The sequence below is a fragment of the Morone saxatilis genome, unplaced genomic scaffold (genome assembly GCF_004916995.1).
Source record: "Morone saxatilis isolate NCDOM2014 unplaced genomic scaffold, NCSU_SB_2.0 Contig12, whole genome shotgun sequence".
NCBI lineage: Eukaryota > Metazoa > Chordata > Actinopteri > Moronidae > Morone > Morone saxatilis.
In genome coordinates, this window is record NW_023339674.1 from 19628765 (window position 1) to 19641392 (window position 12628).

At 41.7% G+C, this 12628-nt stretch overlaps 3 protein-coding genes across 4 annotated transcripts in view; 1 reads left to right on the top strand and 2 right to left on the bottom strand.

Annotated features, from left to right (window-relative positions):
* The window catches only part of hook1 (hook microtubule-tethering protein 1), a 12523-nt gene extending 9731 nt beyond the window's left edge, over positions 1-2792 (bottom strand). The window contains exons 1-3 of one of the 2 annotated variants that reach the window (XM_035652841.1): positions 2554-2792; positions 545-630; positions 69-141 (exon numbers count right to left, since the gene is read on the bottom strand). In XM_035652841.1, the coding sequence (XP_035508734.1) occupies positions 69-141; positions 545-630; positions 2554-2598 (204 nt within the window). In that variant the 5' untranslated portion in view covers positions 2599-2792. Of the gene's footprint in view, positions 1-68; positions 142-544; positions 631-2553 lie in introns of those variants that run through there. The other variant, XM_035652842.1, reaches the window with a different exon arrangement.
* Positions 2793-4963: 2171 nt separating this feature from the next.
* si:dkey-183n20.15 (RING-HC_RNF170 domain-containing protein) lies at positions 4964-9161 on the top strand. Its single transcript, XM_035652847.1, has 6 exons — positions 4964-5042; positions 5656-5767; positions 6226-6319; positions 7621-7694; positions 7784-7894; positions 8296-9161. Exons 1-6 carry the CDS (start codon positions 5014-5016, stop codon positions 8638-8640), a joined length of 765 nt encoding a protein of 254 aa, XP_035508740.1. The 5' UTR covers positions 4964-5013; the 3' UTR covers positions 8641-9161.
* A 127-nt stretch (positions 9162-9288) lies between these two features.
* pfas (phosphoribosylformylglycinamidine synthase) overlaps positions 9289-12628 on the bottom strand; it is a gene marked incomplete in the record, with an annotated part of 13858 nt that continues 10518 nt past the window's right edge. Inside the window, 9 exon segments of the mRNA XM_035652649.1 lie at positions 9289-9946; positions 10210-10350; positions 10496-10645; positions 10723-10837; positions 10947-11038; positions 11342-11549; positions 11637-11782; positions 11900-12019; positions 12401-12556. Of these exon segments, the coding sequence (XP_035508542.1) occupies positions 9636-9946; positions 10210-10350; positions 10496-10645; positions 10723-10837; positions 10947-11038; positions 11342-11549; positions 11637-11782; positions 11900-12019; positions 12401-12556 (1439 nt within the window).

Consider the following 12628-nt stretch of genomic DNA (forward strand, 5'->3'; position numbering starts at 1 on the left):
GAAGCAAATTATGAAGAGTGAAGTCAGAGAGGACAGAGGGGGATGGGGAAGACAGCACTGCTCTGTACCTTCAGTCTCCAGTTATCTTCAACATCTGTTTTGATACGACCAAGCCATCCATCAGTGAACCAAGCTGGGTCTCTGCACACAATAATCAGACACAGAGAGGCACAAGTTTAACGGCACATGATTTCCACATGCCATTCAAGGTCAAATTCATCTAGATAATATTAAATGTTGCCGTTTACTGTCTCTCAACCTTCTTTTTCTTAAGGTAGTTATTTCCTACAGCACCTGGAAATATGTTAAGATAATCCATAGAAAGCAGGAGTGTTCTTTCATTCAGCTGTGGGTTGAACGTGTAATTGGAGAGTAACAGTAAAGTAGAAAAATTGTTTTTATTTATTTAATTATTTGAGCCAAACCAGACTGTAAATAAATGATGCAGAGTAGGCAGACGTCATGCTTAATGGGGCATATCTAGTCACCCTATATGTTGTATTCCTGTGGCTGTGTGTGTGTGTGTGTGTGTGTGCGCTCTCACATTTGATGCAGTGCCTGTGATATTGCCACTCCAGTGGTCAGTTCCTCCACCACTCTGCAGGGTGCAGGAGTGTTGAAGGTCTGCAGCTGAGAGCATCATCATAATGCAACCCAAGGAGAGTGAAAGGAATAAAACATGGTTAAGGGGTGACGATATTCAGAAGCTGCACCAACCTAGCAATCACTAAAGAGTTTCTCTAAAACACTGCAGGTGTGATGTGCTGAGGGAGCTGTGCACCTGCATCCTGCTATAAGGGAAAGAATAAGTCGCAAAGAGAGGAGATAGTAGAGGACAGGGACAAATACACCACAACAGCCAGGCACAGACGAAGGTTTCCCTGCTTAACCTAAGTGAGGATATGAATATTTCAAGTAGTGGCCAATCCATGGTGTAAGGTGAACTCTCCTGCGCTAACATCCTTTTCCTCTGTACACACATCCTGCTGTTTATAGTGATTATCAAACCTGTCTAAAGGCTACTGGGTTTGAGGTTTTAGTCCAAAATGAGAGAACCACCATTTAAAAAAAAAAAACACTGACTGGTACTGGCAGCTGGTATTAAAAGTAAGTCCACTGTTTGGAGGGACTGACTTAAAGTTATGAGACTGACTTCCAGTGGTAACTAAGTACATCTCCTCAAGTACTGCGCCTCAGTAGATTTACTACTTTGGTATTTTCATTGTACGCCTCTTTGCACTTCCACTCCACTACATTTATATGACAGCTTTAGTTACTTTGCAGATACAACATATAAATAAACAAAGTAATTATGATACTGTTATAGATGAAGCTACCCTGCTGTATATAGAGTAGCTGAAAATGGCTCCACCTTCACTGGCTGTAACATTAGTGATGCTTCACTCAAAAGGATTGGGGCTGCGCGATATGGTAAAAACAAAAAGGGGATTATTTTGACAGATAAGGCGATTGCAATATTATTCACGATGGTGGGAATGATCATTTTTGTGTCACACATTTCATTTTCACTGGAAAAAAAAACAACTATTAAAATTAGGATAATTGTTTGCGGTCTGTACCAAACAAACATGTAGGCCAGGACATCTCTACAAACCTACAGTCATTATAATGCTGTTCTGTCACACATTTAACTTGTATTAAACAAACTGCAGCCATATGGATAATGATCCACTGATGTAATGTTTGTATATATTTTGATGCCAATGTTTAGTAGTAGTAGTAGTAGTAGTAGCTGTAATATTTTAAATGCAGGACCTTTACTGTAGTATTTTTACATAGTATGACATTTTCTTTACCTACTTTAACCCTTCCACCACATCTGACTTCACATGGTAACTTTTTATTCTCATAATTGGACACAAATGTTTTTTGGCCTGCTAAGCTTCATCTAAGCTCTTACCTAGTGATACTGTTGTTCAACAAGGTAATGGATGTGGCTTAGATACAGCCCCAGGATTTAGAGCCTACTACTGACTCAAGGTAGCAGACACACACTGCACTAACACCTCCGCACAAGAACAGGTGCAGCAAGCAACGCTCGCTAACGTTAGCTGTGTGTCTCAGGTAAATAAAGGTATTAACTGTTGCTCGTGTTAGCTTCATTTAATCAGTTACATAATGTGAACAACATTAAAGCGACATTCCACAAATATATCCTGGTTAAAGGGATTAGCCGTCTAAACCTGGCGAGGGTGGACTACACTGAAGGATACTGTAGTGCTGTAGTGTTAACTTTATATGTATTAGCCTGCAGTGCCAGCTCCTCACCTAGCTCGCGTTACATGTCGTACCGGTGGACAGAGGGGATATTTAATTAATTAATTAATTAATATTAAACAGCTGCAACTGAAGCTAATAACAACGAGGCTGCTGTTGAACTGGCTAACTCTCATTTTCTCTCCGCTGGTAGTTAAAGAGTGTTTTTCGCGGACACCCCCAACACTACAAACAGGTAAGCGAAAACGCTTCATAATTTCCTTGTATCCGGCGACACATTCACACAACGCTACGCGAAAAAAACCCAAAACTCACCCATATGATGAGGCTCTCGGTCAGTGCCGTTTTATACTCGTCCATTTGTTCCTTTTTAGCTTAAAGCTAAAATGTTTTTCTACCTGTCAGCAAAGCTCTTCCGCTCCTTCCCTCTGCATTTGACCTCACCTGCTGCCAAGAGGTAAATCTCTAACGATAAATACATACAGTGAGCGGCCACGACTGCGGCTCCGCCATGAAAACAACGTAAGACGTACGCGAATGGCGCAGCTCCTTAGTTCTTTGACGTTTACTTGCTCGCAGGCTCGGGGCTGAGGTGAAGCGAGGAGGGGGCGGGGAATACAAACGTCATCCAATCAGTGTTGAGCTCTGCGGAGATTGACGGGTGTTAATCCGCGCTGCAGCCAATCAGTGGGCGTGATCTTCGATTTACATACGCCTCCCAAAATCAAATGTTTTATTATTAAATTTGCTCCCTTCTCTCATTATTGATGGATAAGTCTGGTTGAGAAAATGAACACAGTTATATTAGTATTATATTATGAAATAAAGACTATTTTGGTATGTTTAGTACTCAATCTGCTGTCAATACTGTACAAACAGCTCAATACAATTGTGACATTGTCTTCCTGCATTCAGTTGATGAAGTTATTATAAACATACTGTATTACAACATCTTAGCTTCTAAGATCTTTACGTGTGTGGCTGCATTGGATAAAACTCAACATACTAGTCCACATGAAGCCACATAGAATTGCAGACAATAGGAAAAGATATTGCAGTCAGGTTCATGTAACAACCAAAACCATATGAATAAAGGTGGAAAAGCTACTAAGCTTTGCAAAAATAAAAAATAAAATAGAAAAGAACTTCAAAATCCCCAAACATACATTTATACAAATATCAAATAAACTATTTTAAGAAAATGTGTTTTTCTCAGAGTAAGCTTTTGCCTAAAACACAAATTTGTTTTCTTTGTTTGTCCTCATTCTGTCATATGCCAACAACACAGGTAATAGCAGTTGCTCAACCAACATGAAATCTTAATTGCAGTTTGTTTCATGTTTGACTACGTGACAGACGTGGTTGACCCCGTCTATAGCCAACTGAGAGATGATCCTGCACAGCCAGTTTTACAGGTTTCTTGGAGTTGGAAACTGAATACCAATGAAATGTTAATCCCTTTTATCCCTGTTTTTTGGGCTATATTAACTAGAAAATATAAAGTCAGCCTGCTTTCAGACAGCCACTAAAAGCCTGGCAGCATCGGTAAATCATTTCTCATGAATACAATAAACCTCCTCACGTTATGTGTATTTGTAACTCACGTGAGGGTGTGTGTAATTGTGTTACCAATACTCACTTCTAATCCAAGATAACAAATGTCACATGTATCACCTGCTCTCTGAGCCACAATATGGAAAATTACATGTGCACTTGTGGCCTTATTACATATTTCATTTGAATTTGGTTAACACAAGGCATTCTTACATCACTCTCTAGGGTGACCATTGAGCATAGTAAAATCAGTGTGTGTATGACCCCGAGACTGGACTTTACCCGTGTGGCCTGCAGGAGCGTCCTCTGTCCTGTGTTTTACTGTCAGTAGGTGAGCGCCTCTGTTTTATCTCCTGATCTCTGTCACTCTGAAACCCTGACCTTCACTGACTGATGGCTGCTATTTTTAAATGACCTGAACCCCTCTAACTCCCTCTTTTCAGCTCCTATCTGAGGTGAAGGGCCTATGCAAATATTTGCCAGGATATTTCTGCAATGGCTGCCATGGTGAAGTATGTGAAGATTACCATATCTTCACTCATTGCCAGATACTGTAAGAGAGAGAATTTGTTTTTGCTTTATTGCTGCATTTGGCCAACACTTTTGCTTTATAGTCATCTTAAAAGAGCCTGAGAAGACGTGTGGCCTCCTTTCTGTTGCTGGGTTGATTATCTTCAGCCGAGGTGCCTCTTTACAACTCGTGGTGTTACTGTCAGTGGCGTTCACGTGCATTTCACAACAAGGGGTTTATGGTAAAAGTGGAATTATTTGAGGCAGGGCTATCGGCAGAGTAAACTTTGGGTAAATGATTGGTGAGGTTGGATCTAGCCTACTTACACACAGCGTGGGAGGGATTTTTTCTGGCTTTGATCTGGTGGAAAGTCATGTGACCCAAATACTTTCCTTCTGACCAGACTGAATCTGGGGTGGGTGGCTTTTTAGATGTAATTATATGAATACTTTTCCCCTTAAGGTCTATTGTAATGTTTCATCATATGTTCTTTGGAGTAGTACGGCTGTGCACAGACCACTGCTTTATTGATCTGACAGCATTACTGCTACCCATAAGCAGGAAGCCTCAGACACCAGCTGATATTGGAGGGTGTAGTTGATCATTAACATGCAGCTCCACTTTATGTTGAACAGTGATGCTGTCAGGCAGCACTTCACTTCCTTCTGGGAGACAGTGACTACCTGTCAGCTGCTGTTTCTAGCTCAGCTATGCACCGCTACCACAGCTCTCAGTCGAGGTGAGTCTCATTTTGTTCAGTTTGGTAGTATTGATAGGTTTGTGTTTGCCTTCTTAAAACACAAGTGGGGCTGTGCGCTGTAACTGTACTCAAAGATAATTTAGGTTTTTGGGGTTTATGGGGAAGAGTGTGTTTTGATCTGACCTCATCCAGGCTCGCTCCACCTGATCTGAAAGTAATCCACTACACTTGTGTAATATGACATGTCTAATTAAAAAATCTCCACAAAACATGAAGCTAAACATGTTTCACACCAAAGCCTTTTTTCTTAAGTGTTAATGATCTATTTCAGCAACTGACTTCATTTCATAAATGTGATGATTTTATTTTACTTTTTTTTTTTATTTAAATAAATGCAGGATAAGCTTAAAATCACTTAGTCAAATGACTTTCCTAAAGTCCTTGTAGATGCAACATCACTTAGATGGCAGCAGCTAATCTGTCAAACGGCTGTAGTCAGAGCATCAACATCTGTCATCCACAAATAGAAAAGTGGCGAGTACAATCAAACCTTATCTTATAAATCGTTTTGTGTCAGTATCTCCTACATGGCAGATACTATGTGGTATTTAAGGCGTGTTTATCAACGTTGCCACGTTGTGTCACTTTGTAGACTGGACCGTCTCCCCTCTGAAGGTCCAGTGTGTCACGGTCACCTCGGGTCATCCAAATGTCTGGCGTGCACACCCGAGCAGTCGGCATCAACATATACAAGCTGCCACAAGGTAAGGGGTTTCACTCACACACAGACAGTCAACACAGATAATGAAGCTGAGGTTTTGCAGGTTTTTCAGTCCTGAATTGATGATATTTCTTCAAAAAGAGAGCCAGATTTTCAACAAACAGTAATGCCAGGACAAACACAAATGCAGTAAACAGTATTATCACTGTAATGCACTCCTGTGTGACGATTATTATTGGGTTTATTAGGGTCACAGTCTGGTGGAGAGATTTACTGCCAAAAATATGATAATGATCTCACTGTTTACATCTATAATCTCGGAACATGTACTGTGTATCTATTATAATGTCTGTTATGTGGGGTCATCAATTTCTTTTAAAGAAATATTGATTGATATTTGTTAGATTTATCAGCCATTTCTCTGCTTCATACTTTATTCCTCATCCTTCTGTTTTATATTTCATTTTTCCTGTTTTTTACGTCTCATCTCTCTCTACACAGCCATGGCCATCCTCAAGCCGAGACTGGCACTGTCCAGTCTGCCTGCAGACGGCCAGCTTCCCAGTCCAGACCAACTGTGGCCATTTGTTCTGTGGTACGAGACTCAACACACACACACACACACACACAGCCAAACACACAAACTGACTTCTGACTCTATAAAAACATCAGAGCAAACAAGTTTTATTGATGATGATTCATTGTCTGGTCAGTGTAGCATGAGTGCGCTGCAGCCGTGCGTCTTGAGCCTTGAGGCCTGTCTGTTCGGCTTTCAATAATTAACTGTTGCCATGGTTTTTCCAACTCTGCCTCTCACCTGACAGCTTTACTTACATTATTCTTCTCAAATGTGTACGGTTATATAAGATAGATTTAGTGAGTCAAACAAAAAACAAACAGTCAATTAGTTGTTCACAGATGTGCAGAGGTGACCCTTCAAAAAGTTAAAATTCACAGATGGACATCTGATTGATTTATATCATCATCATATTGGACTGAGTTAGATAAAACTTTTTAGATAGTCCAATCTTGCTGCTACTACCATCGTCAACAAAGTATTGGCCTAGCTGTAAGGTTTTGATTAGCTTTGAATCATTTGAAACTCAGTAGACATTGCGGTTACTCAAAGGTGTGCTTCTTATAATAATTCCTCATAATCATAAACAGAATTAGGTTTATTGCCAGGTAGGTTTTTTTTACACATACGAGGAATTTGTCTTAGTGCATTGATGCATCAAATATACAAAAAAATATACAAATCACACAAAAATCACACAAGAATAAAGTACTTTTAAAATATAAATGAAGTATTTGATTTCTAAGATAAAGCAATCATTCCGGGAGAACAGCTAAAAAAAATAACATACCTTAAGGCTGCTCTGGCACCTAGAGCAATAGCATCTAAAGGCAACTTTACCAGACTTTATAACTGACCCTCGGTACGGTACGATAAGGAGAGCAGTACCAGTTGACCCGAGAGGCTTCTTTAACCTTGATATTATCTGTCACAGATTAAATATTTCTATTCCAGCACACACCTGCTGTCACCTTTACCTTAACAGACTGTAGACTTCTAACCACTGTACCTGCCCCACTTACCTGCTGTGTCTTACTCCGGCCTTTTATACCCAGAGCCTTTTCAACCCTTGACCCCCCAAACACCTCTGTCTGTTATCATTAACCGTGAAAAAATACTTCATTGTATGCTTGTCATGTCTGCGACAGAGTTTCATCACAGTCTAGCGGGAATGACTCTCATTGTACATGTGTATAGTGACAATAAAGGCATTCTATTCTATTCTCTAAAATATTTGATGGCAGCATAGAGAGGCATTATGATGCACACTGTTGAATGTTTGATGAAAAAGTGTTGAAATATGTGTTCTGATTCTGCAGCTCCCTGTTTGATCGCCTACTGGAGACACGGGTCCTGGTTGGACGCAATCAGCTGCCCTCTCTGCAGACAGAAGGTACAGTATGCATGATCAGATGCAAGCACAGTCTAAACAGTCTGCTCAGAATAGTGTGAACATGGAATGAAAATGTTTTGCTTTTCCAGGTCAGCGTGCTGTGTAATCTATTTAACGAGAGTCGAACAGACCGCCAGTCAAAGGAAGTTCTCGAGGAAATCACAGACTACAACAAACGTTACTCTGGAGCCCCACGAAGGGTCAGTATTCTATCGAACCTTCAGACATAACATCACACACATCCTTAACTGAAAGTAGTCTCTTATTAGACACTATAAGTCTTTCCACAGTAGTTTTCCATATTCTCCACCCTTTCCCTGTGTCTGGTTGTGTGAAAGCCTTGAATGGAACATCAGATTAGATCATAAGAAAGATGAGAATACCTCCACCGTTCCCTCTGATAATAGGTTTGGTAACAGGAATACCACTTATGCAACCTCAAGGATTTATTTTCCTATACAACCACACAACAATGGAGGTGTCTAGTTAACACACCTCACATTGACACACCTTGTTGCCCTACCTTGCGTGAGCATTTCCTTTTCTTTGAAACAGAATGAATCTCTGACCTGTTTTCTCTTCTGCACCCTGACCGGTCCAGGTAACAGACTACCTGTGTGACGCGCCTCTTCTCCTGCAGTTACTGGCCCGAGGCCTGGGCACCATGGGAGGACTTGTGTGGCTGTTTTTCTTCAGGGTGGCGCTGTGCTGCGTGGGGACCGTCGTGTCCATCTCCTACCCTCCTCTGGAGCCCGTCTCCTCATCAGCAAATCCCCTAGAAACAGACCCCTCCCTCTGTGGACTGCTGGGGGTCCTGGATGATCTAGTTGTGGTCATCCTGCTCCTTATCTGTGTTATCAACATCAACCAGCAAATGGCACCAGAGAGAGGGGGGCACTCTGCAAATGCTACAACCTCACAAGGAGTAATGGGGAGTTCACTGTAGACGAGAGTGTCAGTACAAGCTGTTTGACATGGACTTTCATTGGATTTCTTCCTTCTGGCTGTAGCTAGTTGGATTAGTGTATGCAAGAATATTGACAACAGCACAGCATGCAACAGTGGAGATGTTAAGACGGCGTCTGAGCCCCTCGGACTGTGGACTCCGGACTCCAGGCCTGTTTGTCAAGTGTTTACAGAGCCTATGCAAGAGTGATATCTAAAATACAATGTCAAGCAGTGTGCTAGTTCAACTGTGATCACAAATCCTTACATTCCTAAGGCCTAAAGTGTCTGGTTGGAAGCTCTTTAATCCATATTAAATAGGCAAAATCTTCAGTGTTTGACATAATTTCCTTCAAATCAACAATTTAAATTGTAATTTCATCATTCATATTTTAATTATACTCCATATTTTCTTACGGTTTTACCCAGAAAAACTGGCCACTGTCATTTTTACTCCTCTAATTGGGCAGCTTTGTTGCAGCAAGCTCAAGAAAATCTGTCATGTCAGTACTGTAATACTGACATTTATGTAAATACTTACAATACATATTGTATGAATTCATGTTTTTATGTGTAAAATAAAGAATATTTATTGTATTTTGTGGAATTTCTTTATTATATGATATGACACAAAACACTTGAATCTTGATTTATTATTTTATTTATTAGCAAATTTCATTTTTCAAGTTTCAGCAGAGCAACAAAGGCAATGTCAGCAGATCTGATTGACACAGAACAGTTTTGTAAAACATACAGTGATTGCCAGAGTGAAACCTACAGAATGTATACAAAGTCAACAAGAATCCACAACAGTCTCAAAGTTATAAAGTATTACAGCAGGAGTCAGTAATAATGCAAAGTCCATGTACCGAGGGAAGCAAAAAGGTGAATTACCTGTTAAGTAATTTAAACATTGGCATTACAGTTTCAGTTTACACACAACCCAACAAAGACAATAATGCTACTTTGACAGCAACAGAAACGTAAACAGTATTCTCACTCCATGTTGCTGCACCAGGCAGCTGCGTTCTTGAACATGCGTAGCCAGGGGGAAGGTGTAAGAGAAGCTCTGAAGTCCCTTGGAGCCCAGGGCCACTGCCAGCCCAGGGTGCAGCGCTCCGGGTGGGGCATCATGGCCAGGTGTCTCCCGTCCTTGGAGCAGAGCCCTGCTATACCATGTGGGGAGCCGTTAGGGTTCAGAGGGTACTCTTCAGTGGGTTGACCCTGGTCGTCAAGGTAATGGAGGGGGGCGAGCCCACCAGAAATAATCTGGTCCTGGGCCGGGGAGCTACGGAATTGCATCAGCCCTGCCAAGGAAAGAGGTTGCGGGAAAATCAATATCAAACACAGCTGCCGATTACAGAAAATGCTGACCTGGGACTTATGAGTCAGCAGAATGAGTTGTCGATGTGCACGTTTAAACATTTTACACTTCAGTAACCTTTTTATGCTCAGTTATGATTCAATACTGCATTCTTGTCCTGAAGAACCTAATGTTTTGGAACAACTTAGAACAGAAAACTACATGTTCCGGTTTTGCAAACGTGTGTGATAAGTTAATGACTACTACCTTCTCCATGTGCAACCCACACTCCCAGGGCTGAGCCTTCCATGCCTCTGAGCCAGACGGACGGGGACTCCTTGATCCCAACGCTGACGAAGCGAGACTCAAACCTGCCAGACTTATTATGGGTCAGCACCACTTCAGTGTCTGGTGAAGAATTGGAAAAGCATTTTAAAGTCAGTGATGGTTGCAAAAGCTCTCCTCTGTGACGACTACATTTATTTCAATTCAACAGGATGTTTTTTCCTTTTATGGCAACGTTTCCATGGCTTTCTGTGCCTTTATCTCTTACCTGCTCCATCCTTGCCCTCTCCCACCCAGCCCAGCAGGGCGAGCAGCTGGCACCCATTACACACACCCAGACTCAGTGTGTCATCCCGCCGTCGGAAGCGGTCGAACTCTGCCTTGGCCTTGGGGTTATATGCAACTGTAGCAGCCCAACCTATTATGAAGGATGAATGCTGTTACAGTAAAAAATACCAAAGCAGCCTAAGAGTGTGTGTGTGTATGTTTATTTGCCTTTAGCTGATCCCAGAACGTCTGCATAGCTGAATCCACCAACAAACACGACTGTTTTGAAAGACTCCAGAGTTATGGAGCCAGAGCACAGGTCCTGCATGGTGACATCCCACACCTACACACACACACACACACACACACACACACACACCCACAGATAGGAGTCAGGCACATCGGCTATACATCTTAGGTCAATATCCAGTTAATAAAGCTTTAATAGTTACCTCAAAGCCAGCCATATAGAGAGACACAGACATCTCTCTGTCTCCGTTACTGCCTTCTTCCCTGACCACAGCTGCACGAGGCTTCCCTGCAGCTGGAAAAACCACAGACATCAGAGAGATTAAAACAACAATATTAAACAGTTAGTGGTTATAACTACTCAAAGATGACAATGTTCATAACACTGAATACTTTCTTTTTTCATGCTGGTCAGATATTAACTGGTACATTATCTGGCCAATTGTGAAGGGTTTATGTTATTATTTCTAACATTTAAATAATGTATGTAATGTAATGTAATGTAATAATCAATGTAATATGCAAAGAATAATTGTAGGACTACTTGATAATGATAACAACGATTAGTCCTGCTCCTCCTAATACTGTTTGGTCTTACTGAGCTGGCTGATGCTGGGCATTTCTGAGGGGTCAAAGGTCAGTTTGAAGTAGGGCTGTGTCCTCTTAGATAGCCCTTCCTCTTCCTCTTTAACACAGACTTCACTGGCCTGGAGGCGCTCCAGCTGGAAACTAGTGTCCTCCCATAATGCTCTGAGTTTAGGCAGCGGCTCACTCAGTACTTCCTGTTCATCCACAAGAACACTGACCTGAAACGAAAGTGAGGGAAAATGGAAAACCGCGACAGTCATAGATGCTGAAAATGCTTGAGATACATGCAGAAGCTGACGTCTCACCACAGCCTCTGGTCCGAAGCCACAGGTTCTGCCAACGCGATGGCACTGCACGCCCGCGTCACTGTATCTCCGACACACCGTCTCTACATTGAGCTGTGAAACCTCCAGAACCAAACCCAGCTCCTCGCTGAACAACAGCTCCATGACTGTGCAGACACAGATGCAGCAAAAACACTGCATGAGACTTTATGATTACAACAGTTTGTATCCTGTATGTGTGAATTACAGGTAAACCAAGCCAGGAGATGCATCAGCTTACTAACCTCCAGTTCCTTGTGATGACAACTCAACGTCGATTCCACGGTTTCCTGCAAACGCCATCTCCAGTAAGCAGGAAATGAGTCCTCCATCGCTAATGTCATGTCCTGCACTCAGCAGACGATCTGAAAGAACAGAAAAGAACTCCGAATGCCAACTTCCCAATAATCTTCCACAGTTGTTTCCAATGACAATTTACTTAGTCTATTTTAATTTAATCTTCCGCAACTTTAGCAACAAAAATGTTGCTTTGCCATTTCAATTTTATCATTACTTAAAAAAGGTAATAAAATGTAAGATAAAGAGGTCTTGCTGCTTTTTAATAACCAAAAGTACACAGTTAAACCACTAGGTGGCTGTGTATCACAGTACAAAGCGGTTAGAGAATAAATTGAGTATGAAAATAAAGTTAAGAAAGAAAACTTTGTTAAAAAGGACTGAAACAAAATACGCAATGATGAACTTTTTTCTTGTCTTTAGCTTTTTGCCTGTGAGTGCAAGCTGACCGTGTATGAGTGTCTGTGTGGTGTTGAAGCACGCAGTCAATAGTTCTGGCTGATCCAGGTCAGGAGAGCAGTCTCCCAGCTGGCTGTAGCACTGAGCCAGGGAAGAGCCTCCCAGGCGATGATGGCCTGGACTGAGAGGAACCCACAACAACACGCCTACAGGGAGAAGACAAAAGGGTCAGAGGCCGTCTGTTACTGAGGAGTGTGTGTGTGTTTGTGTTAGAGAGA

Excerpts from the sequence above, each read along its gene's own strand:
- si:dkey-183n20.15 (XM_035652847.1), top strand. The coding sequence starts at position 5,014 with ATGCACCGCTACCACAGCTCTCAGTCGAG. Across the intron at positions 6,320-7,620 it reads CTGTGGCCATTTGTTCTGTG|CTCCCTGTTTGATCGCCTAC; the intron begins GTACGAGACTCA and ends CTGATTCTGCAG. Across the intron at positions 7,695-7,783 it reads GCCCTCTCTGCAGACAGAAG|GTCAGCGTGCTGTGTAATCT; the intron begins GTACAGTATGCA and ends TTGCTTTTCCAG.